This window comes from Danio aesculapii, chromosome 3 (genome assembly GCF_903798145.1).
Source record: "Danio aesculapii chromosome 3, fDanAes4.1, whole genome shotgun sequence".
NCBI lineage: Eukaryota > Metazoa > Chordata > Actinopteri > Cypriniformes > Danionidae > Danio > Danio aesculapii.
Genome location: NC_079437.1, coordinates 53,030,525 through 53,044,966, shown reverse-complemented (window position 1 = coordinate 53,044,966; position 14,442 = coordinate 53,030,525). Strand labels below are relative to the sequence as shown.

At 38.7% G+C, this 14,442-nt stretch overlaps 1 protein-coding gene across 1 annotated transcript in view; it reads left to right on the top strand.

Annotated features, from left to right (window-relative positions):
• Nucleotides 1-14,442, top strand: part of baiap3 (BAI1 associated protein 3) — a 123,093-nt gene that overhangs the window by 90,389 nt on the left and 18,262 nt on the right. Inside the window, exons 15-26 of the mRNA XM_056454231.1 lie at nt 136-253; nt 2,502-2,626; nt 4,912-5,002; nt 6,624-6,680; nt 6,963-7,060; nt 8,596-8,647; nt 8,762-8,913; nt 9,083-9,206; nt 11,345-11,488; nt 11,624-11,719; nt 12,001-12,216; nt 14,344-14,412. Coding sequence (XP_056310206.1) covers nt 136-253; nt 2,502-2,626; nt 4,912-5,002; nt 6,624-6,680; nt 6,963-7,060; nt 8,596-8,647; nt 8,762-8,913; nt 9,083-9,206; nt 11,345-11,488; nt 11,624-11,719; nt 12,001-12,216; nt 14,344-14,412 — 1,342 coding nt within the window. The remainder of the gene's footprint in view (nt 1-135; nt 254-2,501; nt 2,627-4,911; nt 5,003-6,623; nt 6,681-6,962; nt 7,061-8,595; nt 8,648-8,761; nt 8,914-9,082; nt 9,207-11,344; nt 11,489-11,623; nt 11,720-12,000; nt 12,217-14,343; nt 14,413-14,442) is intronic.

The window sequence follows — 14,442 nt, the reverse complement described above, 5'->3', positions numbered from 1 at the left end:
ACAGCATGAAAACAGCAAACGCTTATAACACCAAGACCCGTCCTGATAGTCTCTGCATGCTTCAGATCCACATGCCTGCCAACAGTGAGACTGACACTAGTGTGCAAACCGGATGTTTTCTGCATGTGTTTGCAGCCGTTGGCAGTGTTACAGCAGCCACCACCGCTCTCAGAGAATGAGCTACGCGCTGCTCCTCAGGCTGCTGAAAACCGTGGAGGCCGAGTGGGAGGATACGGCTGTGCAAGGAGAGCTGGTGCGTCTTTACAACAGCTCGCTGACCCTGAATGTCTGGGCAGAGACTGGAGATCAGTCTGGGGCTTAGTGATCTGAGGGGCTTTATAGACTGGGGTGAATTCAACACACTTCAGGTTTTTTTATCAGTGTTTTCTGGTTCTGGTAAATGTAAGTACAGTTTTTGTAAGATTCATTTTCTTTAAAAAAAATAATGGATGATTTTTTCATGCTCTTGTCAATTTGGATTTTTCATTCACAGAACTGGATTGGTTATTTGGATTAGAACATTGTGTTTTATTTAGAGCTACTGCTAGTCTGTTTGACATTATTTCTAAATGGAATTATTAAACTTATAACCGGGCAACCAGGTGGCTCAGTGGTTAGCAAGAACCGGATGCTCTGGTTTTCCCTACAGACCAAAGACATGCACTATAGGTGAATCGGATGAACTAAATTGGCCAGAGTGTATGAGTGTGTGTGTAAATACGAGAGTGTATGGGTATTTCCCAGTTCTGGGTTGTGGCTGGAAGGGCCTCCACTGCATAAAACATATGCCAGAATAGTTGGCGGTTAATTCTGCTGTGGCAACCCCTTAGAAATAAGGGACTAAACCGAAGGAAAATGAATGAATGAATAAACTTATAACATTGTTTTATCTATGTTAGTCATTTACTTATTCATTATTATCAACAATGAAGTTCGGCACCATTGTGATTTATAGTCAAATGCACATACGGGCCAGTGGAAAGAAAAAACATATCTGAGATATATAAGATTCCACAAAAGTTGTGAGATTTGAGTAGAACAGTCTCTGTAAAAGTTAATTATGTTTAAATAGAAAAACAATAGACAATTTCCTTAGTACGATTCAAAAGTGTGATCATTTATAACACAGGTGTCAAGTCCAGTTCCTGGAGGGCCACAGCTCTGCACAGTTTAGTTCCAAACCTAATTAAACACACCTGATCAAACTAATTAAGTCCTTCTGGCTTGTTTGAAACCTACAGGTAAGTACAGTATGTTGAAGTAGGGTTGGAGTTAAACTGTGCAGATCTGCGGCCCCCAGGACACCTGTAATTTATAACAACCCTCTGAGCTGTTTTTTATAGGCAAATATAAGTATACCTTAACTAAATACTGGATCTTAATCTACTTCAATCAGGCAGTCTTCCATAGTTATATAAAATTGCAACCTAACCCAATTTTGTTGTTAGTATATGACAAGCATCTACCTGAAAAATTAGGCAGAAACTTAGTTTTGTATTGTTTGTTGATTGGATAGATGCAAATTCAACATAATTTCATAGCATTTTAATGAATAAGTGGCTAAAACATATGAATTTGTATGTACAGTACATTTTTGTACAAATGACATACAAATTTATTCATACATTCATTTTCTTTTTGGCTTAGCCCCTTTATTAATCTGGGGTCGCCACAGTGGAATGAACTGCCAACTTATCCAGCATATGTTTTACGCAGCGGATGCCCTTCCAGCTGCAACCCATCTCTGGGAAACATCAATACACACTCATTTACACACATACACTATGGACAATTTAGCCTACCCAATTCACCTGTACCACATGTCTTTGGACTGTGGGGGAAACCGGAGCGCCTGGAGGAAACCCATGTGAACAATGTGAGAACATGCAAACTCCACACAGAAACGCCAACTGACCAAGCCGAAGCTCGAACCAGCGACCTTCTTGCTGTGAGGCGACAGCACTACCTACTGTGCCACTGCGTCACCCATACAATTTTTATTGAATTAAAATAAAATTTTGTACAAACTCATGCGATTCACATAATTTAATAGTTACATTTTTGTCAGATTGGGATGGCAATTCTGAAACTAACATTGCAGTACTTATATTGCAAGAAAGTTCCACCCAAGAGAGGACTGTAATTAAAAAGTACAGACTTATAAAAACTATAATAAATTAACGACGTCTTTAAGTTATGAAATACATAGGGTGAATTTACATTTCATGTCCACTTTATTCAGTAGCGACTGCCAATCTTTTTCTCAAGAAATGCTTATAAACAAACAGGCACTGTGAACTTAAGAGTTGCAGATTGCAATTGGCGCTAATTTATGACGTAATTTCTTTAGCGAATTGAGTGCTTAAAACAGCACGGCATGTGCAAATAAACGTCGCTGTAAGTTGGTTTAATTAATTCTTGGTGAATTCCCCCCTAAGGCTCTAGTTTGGAGCTAATTCCTTTCATCTGGGTCCAGTCTGTAATTATGTTTCTGAGTGCAGGAGGGTCTCTTGGCGGAGAGCTTCAGACTTTACTGTGATTACTGCCTGTCTCAAATGAAGAGTATGCGTCAAGTATTCCCCTGCAACAATTCTGCTGCAATCATACGCTGTGAGCTTATGCTGAGGTAAAATCACACCCACACACACCCCAAAACCCAACCCTCATTGAAAACCTGTGGCAAATCTTGAATGTGAAAAATTAACAATTTTTTTTTTTGTTTTGAATTACAAGGACTCAAGTCCTCATAAACCTAACTCAATATTGTAAAACCTAGGGCATACCCATGTCATTTTACAAATATCTGTGAAACACACACAATTCACACACACACACTTTCTATAAGTGTAATGCTTTCTATACTGTACAGACTCTATGGCCCAATTCCAATTCTACCCAGTCGTGATCATCGATCTCTTATGAAGCAAGAAATCATCATGACATATGATGACATGTCGTAGTGCAGCTCCATTTCTTAGGCGTAAATTTTGAAACCCTTCCCCTTCACACTCTGTTTCAAAGGGCGAGGGGTAGAATCAGGATTGGGCCAAATTATGTCTTCTTCCCCCAATCCAAACCAAAGTTCCTTTAAGGCAAGTAATTTCACTCGCCAGCCATCTTTGAAATGCCTCTCAGGGAGTAATGTTTGAATGGGGAAACATCAAATCTCCAAAATCTCTTGCCAAGCTTACTATTAAATTTCGTATTAGGAATCACCAATACAATTAAACAAAAACTCTCTTTTTCTAAACATTTGAATCACACAAAATCTGCAGAAGCTCATGTCAAGTCCGAGCCCCTTTTACAGAGAATCGTCTTTTTAGCAGGGGAGTCCAAACTTGGTCCTGGAGGGTCGGTGTCCTGCTGAGTTTAGCTTGAACCACATCTGGCTGAAGGTTTTTAGTATATTTAGTAAGAGCTTGATTAGCTGGTTCAGGTGTGTTTGATTAGGTTTGGAGCTAAACTCTCCAGGACACCGGCCCTCCAGGACCGAGTTTGGACACCCCTGGGGCCAGTTGCAGCAGGAGTGCGTAAGTTAAAACGAAGCCTAGTTGTAACTTAAAGGGACACTACGTTACAACTTACACACTATTAAATATTTTTGTGTTGCACCACTAAACTTAGTTTAAACGTAACGCTACGTTTCACCTAAATATTTACGGCAGCCTCCCCCATGTATAACGGTACAAAAGAGAAGACAGTAAGATTAGTTTACATAGAGGAGCTCGCGATGATAATGAAGAATGATCTCCTTCTACCCACAGCCTTATTTTCCTCCCAAATCTTGTATTTTTTTTCGGGTTGTGAAAGAAGAGTTCCATTATTTTCAAGGAGTGTTTGTGTTGATCGTATCCATCAATTAAAACGAGAATTTCTTCACGACTGAGTTCTTCTCCCTGCTCTTTTCTCTTTCATGTGTAGAATAAAAAAAAAATCAAGTTTAATATTTTGATAACGTCATGTGTATTTCGTGTGTATTCACGGCTCGCGATGCAGATGTGTGCGTCATCTGTTATTAGTGACTGACTGTAATATAATGTACTATAAAAATGTGATTTATAATTTCATTTTCATAGGACAGTCATAAATAGATGCATTAGTTCCAGAATTTTAAGGTAGTTTAACAATCCAAATGCTTTTTATTGGATATTAAGTCATTCAATGTGACTACGCATGACTTTACGAAGAGCTTATAACCTACTAACTACGGTTTGCCTTAAGAACATGTGGTGCAAGCGAAATGAGAACGAATTAGATACATTCCAGTTTAAGAAAGAACTTACGAACAGCTGGCGCAACCCTACCTTGGTCTATAGTGATCGCGGATTGGCTCCTGTGCTAGAAGGCAGGGCTTCATTCACCATATTGACTGTTACACTTTTCCCCATTCAAAACTAAACAAGCGACACATCATGTGTATTCTATAGCCTTTGCCAAAACCCTCACAGAAAACATTCAGCGTTTTTACACTTTCAAATGGCTTAATTCTGTGTGATTTATGAGCCGTTTTTCTTACAGGAACCAAAATAAATGTTCTCAAAAGATCAAAAATGACCGCCATTGCTACACTTGTCAGGAGAATTGCACATATGTGTACAGAAACTGGCATTCATCCGGTCGATTTCCTGGCTGGAGGACCAAAATAAGTCCATTTGAATTCAAAATTTTCCACCATCAATTGCAGCAGGGCTCATGGTGATCTGCCCTTTCTGACTTCCTCTGGCTAGATCAGTATTGGGTAGCAGGACACAGAAAAATTGATATCCTGTGGGGTTTTCTAGTGTTGTAGTACAGTACACTGGGCTCAGAGACACAGGAATAGTATATTCAGGTTTCAGATAGTGTGGCTGAAACTGCTCTTTGGGTATTGATCCACTGCTGTGTATGTGTGTGTATATGTGTGTGCTTCAGGAGCGTCGGTCACATGCAGTCGATGGCAGCCTTTAGAGCGGTGTGTTCAAACCGCAGTGAACTGCATTTGGAAATAGCAACAGTTATAAAGGTAATAATGTCGTCCAGACCAACTGTGAGATGTACCGTGGTTCTAAAAGGTATTTGGACACTGAAAATTCACTGGCTAAGATGTACACATGTGCTCAAAAACACTTGTTTGGGGACAGTGAATGTTCTGTGACATCCACTAATATCAAGATTTTTAAATCAAAAGCATTAACATTTAGAAGTATTAGATTATTTTCTGTCCTGCTTTGAACTCACTTCGTTTGAACACAGCATAATAGGCACTGAGAAGTAAATAGTAAAAAAAGGACCATGATCTTGCTGACGAAGTCTGGGACTTTTGTTTAAAAAGTTCATCTACTATTTACTCTTATTGGGATCTGAAGGAGACAATGGAAAGACATTGCACCACACTGTTTCTTCTTGTCTTCTGAACAACTTTATCGTTTAGTTTTTTACATAGATCAGTATTTGTTATTTGCCTACATGCATGAAGCAGTAGGTGGAGCTAAACAGGCAGTGACGTAGAAGTAGGTGTTGATATTCTGTGGAGGCGGAGTTTAGTCACAGTATTGTTTAAAAAAGTGGCTCATTCCATAACCAAGGCATTTTGGCTATTTTGGCATTTTGAGCTTTAAGGTAACCTCTTATAGGACAAAATAGGATGGAATTTTGATTGATTATTCCATACCCCAAGGGCGTAGAATTAATTACTATTAACTAAATTAATTCAAATTCAGTTTTGATTATGAAAAACAATAATCCGGATAAAACAGTTAAATTGCATCACACACCTCTCTAAATTTCTCTACATTCATACCTCCTCAGACCAGACTGCAGTAAAATCATGCAAATGACTTTTTCAGCATGGGACAGGATTGTTATTTATATTATTAAGTGTTTATTTTATATTATTAAGTACTTTAATCATGTTTTTAGAAGTGTGAAACAGAATTTGTGCTGTTCAATACATGCGCTCTAGAGATGTATGTCCCTACCAATGTCAAGAGCAACCCTCGCCCTTGCCATACCCCTTTAAGAGGCACAACTCTTTGTAAAATTGATGATAATAGTAGTGATAAATGATTCTTGAGCAGATTTTCACATTAGAATGATTTCTAAAGGATCAAGTGACACCAACGACTGAAGTAAATATGCTGAAAATCTAAAAACTGCAAGAAAAACTCATAAACAAATAAGTTAATTAGGTTTCAAATTAAATAAATGCATTCTTCAAATTGTAGACATTAATTTTGTGACATTGTTGTCAAATGTCAGTGGTACACCTGTAGTCCTCCACAATCTATGTAGTCAATCTAGGACACCTTTTTGAACAGATGAAGAACTGACTTCATACATCCACTTGAGACCGGGTGGTTAAAGGTCGCTGCAAAAAAATGGCTTAGAAAACAGAAGGCGGCTCTGAGAAAAGGTCTAGCTGATATTATGTATCTCAGTGTAATGCAGTGACATTCAGAAAGTTCAACAGTAAGTTTGGTTTACAAGTCTAAAAGTGTCCAAATATTTTGGGGGCCAAATACACAGTGATTTTAGTGAAATAAAACATGGAGCATGTTTTATTGTACTATGGATGAATTTCTACATTATTGTGGTATGTAATTTTCATTCTGTCTTTTTTTTTGTTTGTTTGTTTTTGAAATTAGAAAGGCACAGTTGAGTGGTATGAAGGAATAATATCAAATATTAAACCAGACGAAGGGGTGAGTATTGATATTTAAAACATATTTGGCAGACATTTTGATCCAAAGCTTACATTGTATTTAAGTTGTTTTGTCTTTATCTATTATCTACTTTGTGCTTTATTTACATCAATTAGACTTTTAAAAATGTAATTCTCGTCATTGAATGGCATTTAATTGTCGATTTGTGTTGTTATGTTGTTTTTTGTTCAGTGTATGCAAATGCAGGCCTAGGGTCCAAGACAGATTTCCCTACTGGGGGCAATAACGTGTATTGAATTAAACTGAATTTAATTTCTGTAGACTCTAGAGGAGCAGCTGAGGCGTTTGGTTGTGGTGGTGGATGCAGTATGTGCTGATGTGCAGAAAGGACAAAATGTCTACAACAAGCTTTATTACAGGTATCTTTTGTAGCCCTTTTGAATTTACAGTAAACTAATGTGATTTTAGAACTGTTTTCAAACAGGTTTCCAGGCCACACTACCTGTCTGCCATTTGACTTTTCAAGATTTGGTTGTTTGGAACTCTCAAAGAATTAGATATCTGATTTGATCAAACCCAAAAATGCAGTGTCTACATTTCTCTTGAATGCTTTGAATAGCTTATTTAAGATATCTCTGGAAGTTTTGAGTTAAAAAATGGTTGCTTTCAAATCGGTTTCCAACCCCTTGCCTGCCGTTGGTTGTTCAGCAAGATAGTGCCACCTTAAATTCATGCTGTTTATTTAGCCAATAGCTATGTTTTCCATCAATACAAATTAACTGGTTCAAAACTAGAATATTGCATAAAACATTTGCGAATAAAGAACAGTTTCCTCAGAGGATGAAGACAAGTGCAATAAGCGCAGTCACTCAAAACAGTTCTGGAAGGTAAAGTAATCCCCTTGTTAAGTGTGACGTCACGCGAAGCGGCTTCCAGGTCCAATCGCTCTATCAAACTGTATGGGGAGACTCATCAAATGGTAATAATAAACGTTTACAAAGCGATGTAATACTTTCGTAAATCATGATCAATATATATATATATATATATATATATATATATATATATATATATATATATATATATATATATATATATATATATATATATGCCTAATATCAGATGGCCAGAAAGTGATACATTTTTTATAAATTGTTAAAATTTTGGTATTTGTGATGGAGCAAGTGCAGAGACTGATGTGTACACTATGATTTTATATAAAATTCACTTTAGTGTGTGATATGACTAAAAAGTGTCCATAAACTAATATTTTCTCAATTCAAACGGGCTACTTGTACCCAGAAACAGTATTCTGTACGTCACCGAATCCGATACATCAGGACTTTACAAGTGGATAATACCAAACCTCTTTGATGACAGATGAATGGTTTTACTATTTTCTCAGATTTCTTTGTCTACACAAATATGCCTGTCATCTTTGTTATCACACGATCTGGTAAAACAAAACCACATGTCTTTTTTTTGGATGCAGATGCTGGAATTTTATTCAGTAAATGTTGTTCTATCGTAGTGTATGCATTTTTTTCTTACCAGATAAAAAGTTTCCTACTCAGTTGTGCACATGTTTTGTTTATGTGCATTTTCAAAATTTATGTGCATCTTGGTATTTCCATTAAGCAATTTTTATGCAATTTTTCTAAACGTGCATAAAAATAGATTGATGGAAACATAGCTAGTGTTGGGTTAGGCTGGCTGGGATGTTCAAACAAATATAGCATATATTATTTGGCTTCAAAATAAGGCAGACTTCTCTGCAAGGCTTTGAATAGCTTATATATAGCCATCTCTGAATTAAACTGGGATGAAAAAGACAAATGAAACGGACTGGGGGGAAAATACACTTCAGTAAATGAGATGAGTTGGTGAACACTAAAAAAGGGCACACTAAAAGCAAAAGAAAACACAGAAGGGACATTTTTGTCTTGTCTTTCAGCTCTGTGAAGGTTGACTTCTTCAGCATCTCCTACCGGCAGTTAGAAAAGCTTGTAAGTTTGAGCTCTCTTGGGAACACTTATAGATCTCTGTTAAAAATAAGCCTTGCCTTGATAAATGCGGATTGACGATAGAGATGGAGCTTTAATGTTGTGCTGTTTCTCCAGGTGGCGGATGACGTGAATGTAGCAATGGAGCGAGTATGTGGGAATCTGGAGCAGGAGAGTTCACGGCTCACCCAAACCATGGGAGAGACCCTGTTTGAGCTCTACATGTCGCTCAAATCCCTCAAACGCTTCAGGGAGTACCTGCCTCTCAAGTTAGTCATTAGAGCTTCTCTTCATCCATGTGCATGAGAGCTAATTCATTGACTTAGCTATTTTGCAAACAATGAATGTTCATGAGTGTTTACATATACTCTTGATTGAATGAGCGTGAGCAGGGATAATTCATGATCGGCTTGAATAAATGCGGTAATTTCTTTACAGGGACACTAAGATGTTGGCTCTTACTGTATTTCACAACTGGTTCAAGACATCTATTCACAAATGGCTGCAGATTGTACATGAAAGATCCACCGAGAGGATCCGTAAAGCAGTGGAAATGGATCCGGTGAGCTTCTGACCAAAACCAAAAACCAAGATTAATCTCTCTAAAAATGTTGTGTTAACCCAATTCTGGGTCAGATATGGACTATCCCAACTCTTGGGTTAAATTGAATTAATAAAAGACCCTATTGTTGGATTTCTCCATATTTGACTTAATGTTGGGTTAACACAGGGGTACTTCAAAACACTGAAATTTTAGTGGGTGTGAAAACTGATTGGTTGGTTCACATGTCTGTAATTGGAGTTTGAGTTAAACTTTGCATGACATTGGCCCTTCAGGAACATGTTTGGACACAATACAATATATAGCCAGCCAATATCAGTTTTCCAATGACAATGTCAGAAAGAATAGCCTAAAATAACAGCACATTAATCAGTCTGGGCCACTTTCCAAAAATTCTCAAACTATCTCCTAAACATCCACTCTCTAAAAATTGCTGGGCTGTTTTAACGAAATGTTGAGCCAAATGAGGAAAAACACAACCACTGGGTTAATAAGTCAATTAACCCAGTTGTGACAACCCAGTCTTTTTCGAGTGCAATTAACATGAACATTTGAGAAATTACGTTCTGCAGTGTGTCCCTGCAGAATCACAAGACTCTGCTGTCATAATCTTATCTACTTTGTCATTGAAGATCACACAATATGGTGGAAGGTGTGTTTTGGGCAGATTCATTGTAAAGGGATAGGGATAGCAATCCTGTATAAAAGTTGTCAGAAAAAATATGATATAGAAGATGAACAAGATGGGTGACACGTTGTCAAGCCAAGACATGTGCGACTGCTATTGTTTTAGTGCATGCCAGTGTAAAATCATTTCTACTTCAAAGACAGCATGTTTGCTCCCACTGAATTTCATACACATTAAACATACTGGCAGTGGTAAATTGAAAGTAAATTTCAGCAGTCATCACAAAGAAATGTTAAATGCCACACTTGATTAAACTATGTTGAAATACTAAAACACTACACTACCTGACAGAAGTCTTGTTGTTGATTCCAGCTGTATGAGCAACAAATAATAACTTGACTTCTAGTTGATCATTTGGAAAAGTGTCAGAAGGTAGAATTTTCCAATGAATCATTTGTTAAACTGCATCCCAATCATCACAAATACTGCAGAAGACCTATTTGAACCTGCATGAACCCAAGATTCTCACATAAATCAGTCAAGTTTGGTGAAGGAAAAATCATGGTTTGTGGTTACATTCAGTATGGGGGCATGCGAGAGATCTGCAGAGTAAATAGCAACATCAACAGCCTGAGGTATCAAGACATTTGTGCTGTCCATTACAATACAAACCACAGGAGAGGGCAAATTCTTCAAGGATAGTGCTCCTTCTCATACTTCAGCCTCCACATCAAAGTTCCTGAAAGCAAAGGTCAAGGTGCTTCAGGATTGGCCAGCCCAGTCACCAGACATGAACAATATTGAGCATGTCTGGGTTAAGATCAAGGATGAGGCGTTGAAGATGAATCCAAAGAATCTTGATGAACTCTGGGAGTCCTGCAAGAACACTTTCTTTGTCATTCCAGATGACTTTATTAATAAATGCAGAGATGTATGGATGCAGTCGTTCAAGCTCATGGGAGTCATACACAATATTAATAGTTTTCCATTGCACCATGACTTTATATTTACTGTACTTTACTTTACTGTACATTATTTCTGTTAAGTGATAAGACTTTTGTCTAAACAGAGTCAGACCTTACTGTCCTGATTAAATAATTAAATATCAAGGCCTGGCCATATTTTATTTAGGTAAAATAAGCGTAATCTAGAAGCATTTCATATAAGCCTCTTCTGATATCAAATGATCAACTAGAAGTCAAGTTATTATTTGTTGTTCCTAAAACTTGGATAGGAGACAAGACCTTTGTTAGGTAGTGTAAGAAGAAGAGTTTATTTTGAATATTTTTGTGGTTTATAATGCTTCTTGGAAACATGGTCCTAGCTAGATCACAGCAGAGAAGATTTTTTAAGTTAATATTGAGATAAAGGCACAAAAGAAATCACAGCTTTCTCGATTTAAACCTCATGCAGTGCAAAAAAGAAAATGAATTACACTAAACACTTGTCGAGAGGCTATTTTGAGTATGTGTTGGCCACATATTGTGACGTGTGTATTTTAATGTTGCAGCTGGAGTCAATCCAGAGTCAGACCAAACACAGCTCCTCAGCAGTGGACGTTACGGCGTGTTTCAGCCAGGTGCGGGAGTTCTGGGCCCAGCTAGCGTGGCCCGATTCAGCGGGAGCCTTCATATTCATCACCCGGCTGACGGACGTAAGCATGCAGTTTAAGCTTGCACAGCTGGAGAGAAGCGGTCATAAACATTGAAAATAAAAAGCATGCTCGTAATGGAAAATGAGAATTGATGGTTTCACCCTCGTAACGCAATTCTTTCTTGATGTGTGGCAGAATTTCTGCAGCGAGGCGGTGTGTTACGCCGAGCTGATCAAGCGCAAGATTGAGAGGGGCCAGCTGGGACGAGACCACAAGAGTTTCATCGTGCAGGTATAGTCGCTTCTGGCTGGGCGAGGGGAGGGTTGGCTTTCATTATGAGCGAAGTAAATGTCAGCGTTGAGTGCTTTTCCCTGACAACACTGACGTCTCAGTGGTGCGCCAGTGTCACAGTGCGTCTGACCTCGTTAGCGCCCCCTTTTCATTTTGCACTATGTGCTTTCTCTCTACCTCCGTCCCATCTAGACCTCCTTTTTGTTCTTTCCACACTTTACCTCTCCTTTCCTCATTTCCGATCTCCCTTCCTCCTTTTCCTGGCTGCCTTTTTGGGGCAGGTTTGTGTCGCTCTGAATAGCACCGAGAATGTTCGTGTGTACCTTGGGGGTCTGCCGCGGGAGATGGACTGGCGGGGGGTGGAGCAGGCCATGGAGGAGTCGTGCGGCTTGGAAGGGAAAGAGCAGGTCAACAAGTCTCTGAACGGGCAGCTCTACAACGCGGATATCGACCTGCAGAGGGAGGCCAAGCGCCTAATCACACACCTCACTGATAGGGTAATAGCATACATCAAAGCGCACAACCATTAAGAGATATGATTATATCAAGAGCTATGGGGAAATACAAGCCTGCTTTGCTGACACTAATGCACACTGCACATAAATATAGTTTTTCTGTGAACAAAAATGTTGAGCGTGTTTCCTATACATTAATGTAACTCGCTACTTAAAGTGACAGTTCACACAAAACTGAAAATTCTGTCATCATTCACTCATCATTCAGCTTCTTTCTTCTGTTGAACACAATAGAGGATATTTTGAAAAAGTATGAATACCTTTAACGATTGAGTAATTGGTTTTCCTACTATGGAAAGGATTCCAATTTTTCTAAGTAACTTTTTTTGTGGGTTCAACAGAAAAGAAACTCATAACGGTTAAAACCACAAGAGCAGGGGTCACCAATCTCGGTCCTGGAGGGCCAGTGTCCCTGCAGGGTTAAGCTCCAACTTGCCTCAACACACCTGCCTGGGTGTTTCAAGTATAACTAGTAACACCTTGATTAGCTTGTTCAGGTGTGTTTGATTAGGGTTGGAGCTAAAATCTGCAGTACACCGGCCCTCCAGGAACAAGTTTGGTGACCACTGCACTAGAGGGTAAATACATTTTCATTTTTGGGCCAACTTTGTTGTACCATTAGGTTAAAACAGGCTACACCCCTGGGCCACAGCCATATCACCCTGCAACCCTGCAGACCGGTCAGCAGGGCTGAGCCTGTTCTACCTGGATGGGAGACCACATGGGAAAACTAGGTTTCTGTTGGTATTGATGTTAGTGAGGCCAGCAGGGGGTGCTCAATCCTTGGTCTGTATGGGTCCTAATGCCCCAGTAAAGTGATGGGGACACTATACTGTCAGTGAGCATCATCTTTCAGATGAGATGTTAAATGAGGTTCTGACTCTTTGTGGTCATTAAAATCCCATGGACCTTCTCGTAAAAAGTAGAGGTGTAACCCTGGCCAAATTCCCTTAATCTGCCCTTACCGATCATGGTGTTGTAAAAATATTAAGTGAAGAGAACCCAGTCCAGGAGACTCAAACAAGCAGAATAATTCCTTTATTGAGACGTGTTGGTTAGTCCGAGTCTTCAAGATGCCCACAAGCCTGCAAGAGTTTACTGGAGTCTCTTACAAGTCTGCAGTCTGCAAGTTTTACCATAAGTCTATAATATGTTTTTATGAGGAGGGAAGTGGCTAGGTGGAGACATAGAAAACAGGCATGACTAGTTTAGTCAAAGGAAGAGTCGTTGACAACCTGCCCGTAGCATTTGCATCACTTTGGCTCAGCCTGTGCTCAGGGAGCATGAGGTTTTAATGTCAGACCCCAAGAATATAACTTTTCAGTTATATATAGATTATTGTTAATTTGGAACTAGATTATGTAAATTTATATTCCCACAATGGCCTCCCAATCATCCCCATCCACTGAATTGGCTCTGTCACTGTTTCTACACTCCCCCTATAGATGTTGTGATGTTGTCCTGTGGATGTCGTTGCATCATCCAAGTGGATGCTGCACACTAGTGGTGGTGTGAAGAGACCCCCCTCTCATGATTGTGAAGTGCTTTGGGTGTATGCCCATACACAATAAATTCGCAATATAAATGCACATTACATTGGGTACCAAAAATTGTACTGGCCAAATTATATGGCCAGTGAATATACCCAATTTCACGTTTCAGAATCACACAAAAATGAAAATTCTGTCATAATTAACTCACTCATCACTTGTCACAAACCTGTTTTAGCTTCTTTTTTTGTGTTGAATGCAAAATAAATTATTTTGAAAAATTTAGGAAACCATTGACATACATCTCATTTGTTTTCCTGCTATGGAAATCAATATTTATGTTTCTACAGTAACATTTTTCAAAAATATATTCTTTTGTATGCACTTAACCTAAAAAAAAAACAACTTTAGGTTGAGTGCATGTGTTTAATTGTGAATGAACTATCCCTTTAAATCACATATATAAATATATGACAGCACATACTAAAACAACTTTTGACTATAGGTTGTTAACAATGCTTTTTCTGAAACACATCCATAATTGGTTCATTAGCTTTGCAGTTTCTGCACAAACTGACTGAGTAATTTGTGCTCATTGTAAAAAACATTTCCTACACAGATGCTTCCTGAACTCAGGAGATGCATTCAGCACATCAGCCTTTCTCCTGACTCTATTAACAATGATGAGGCAAGTATGAATAAACAGAGAAAGAACATT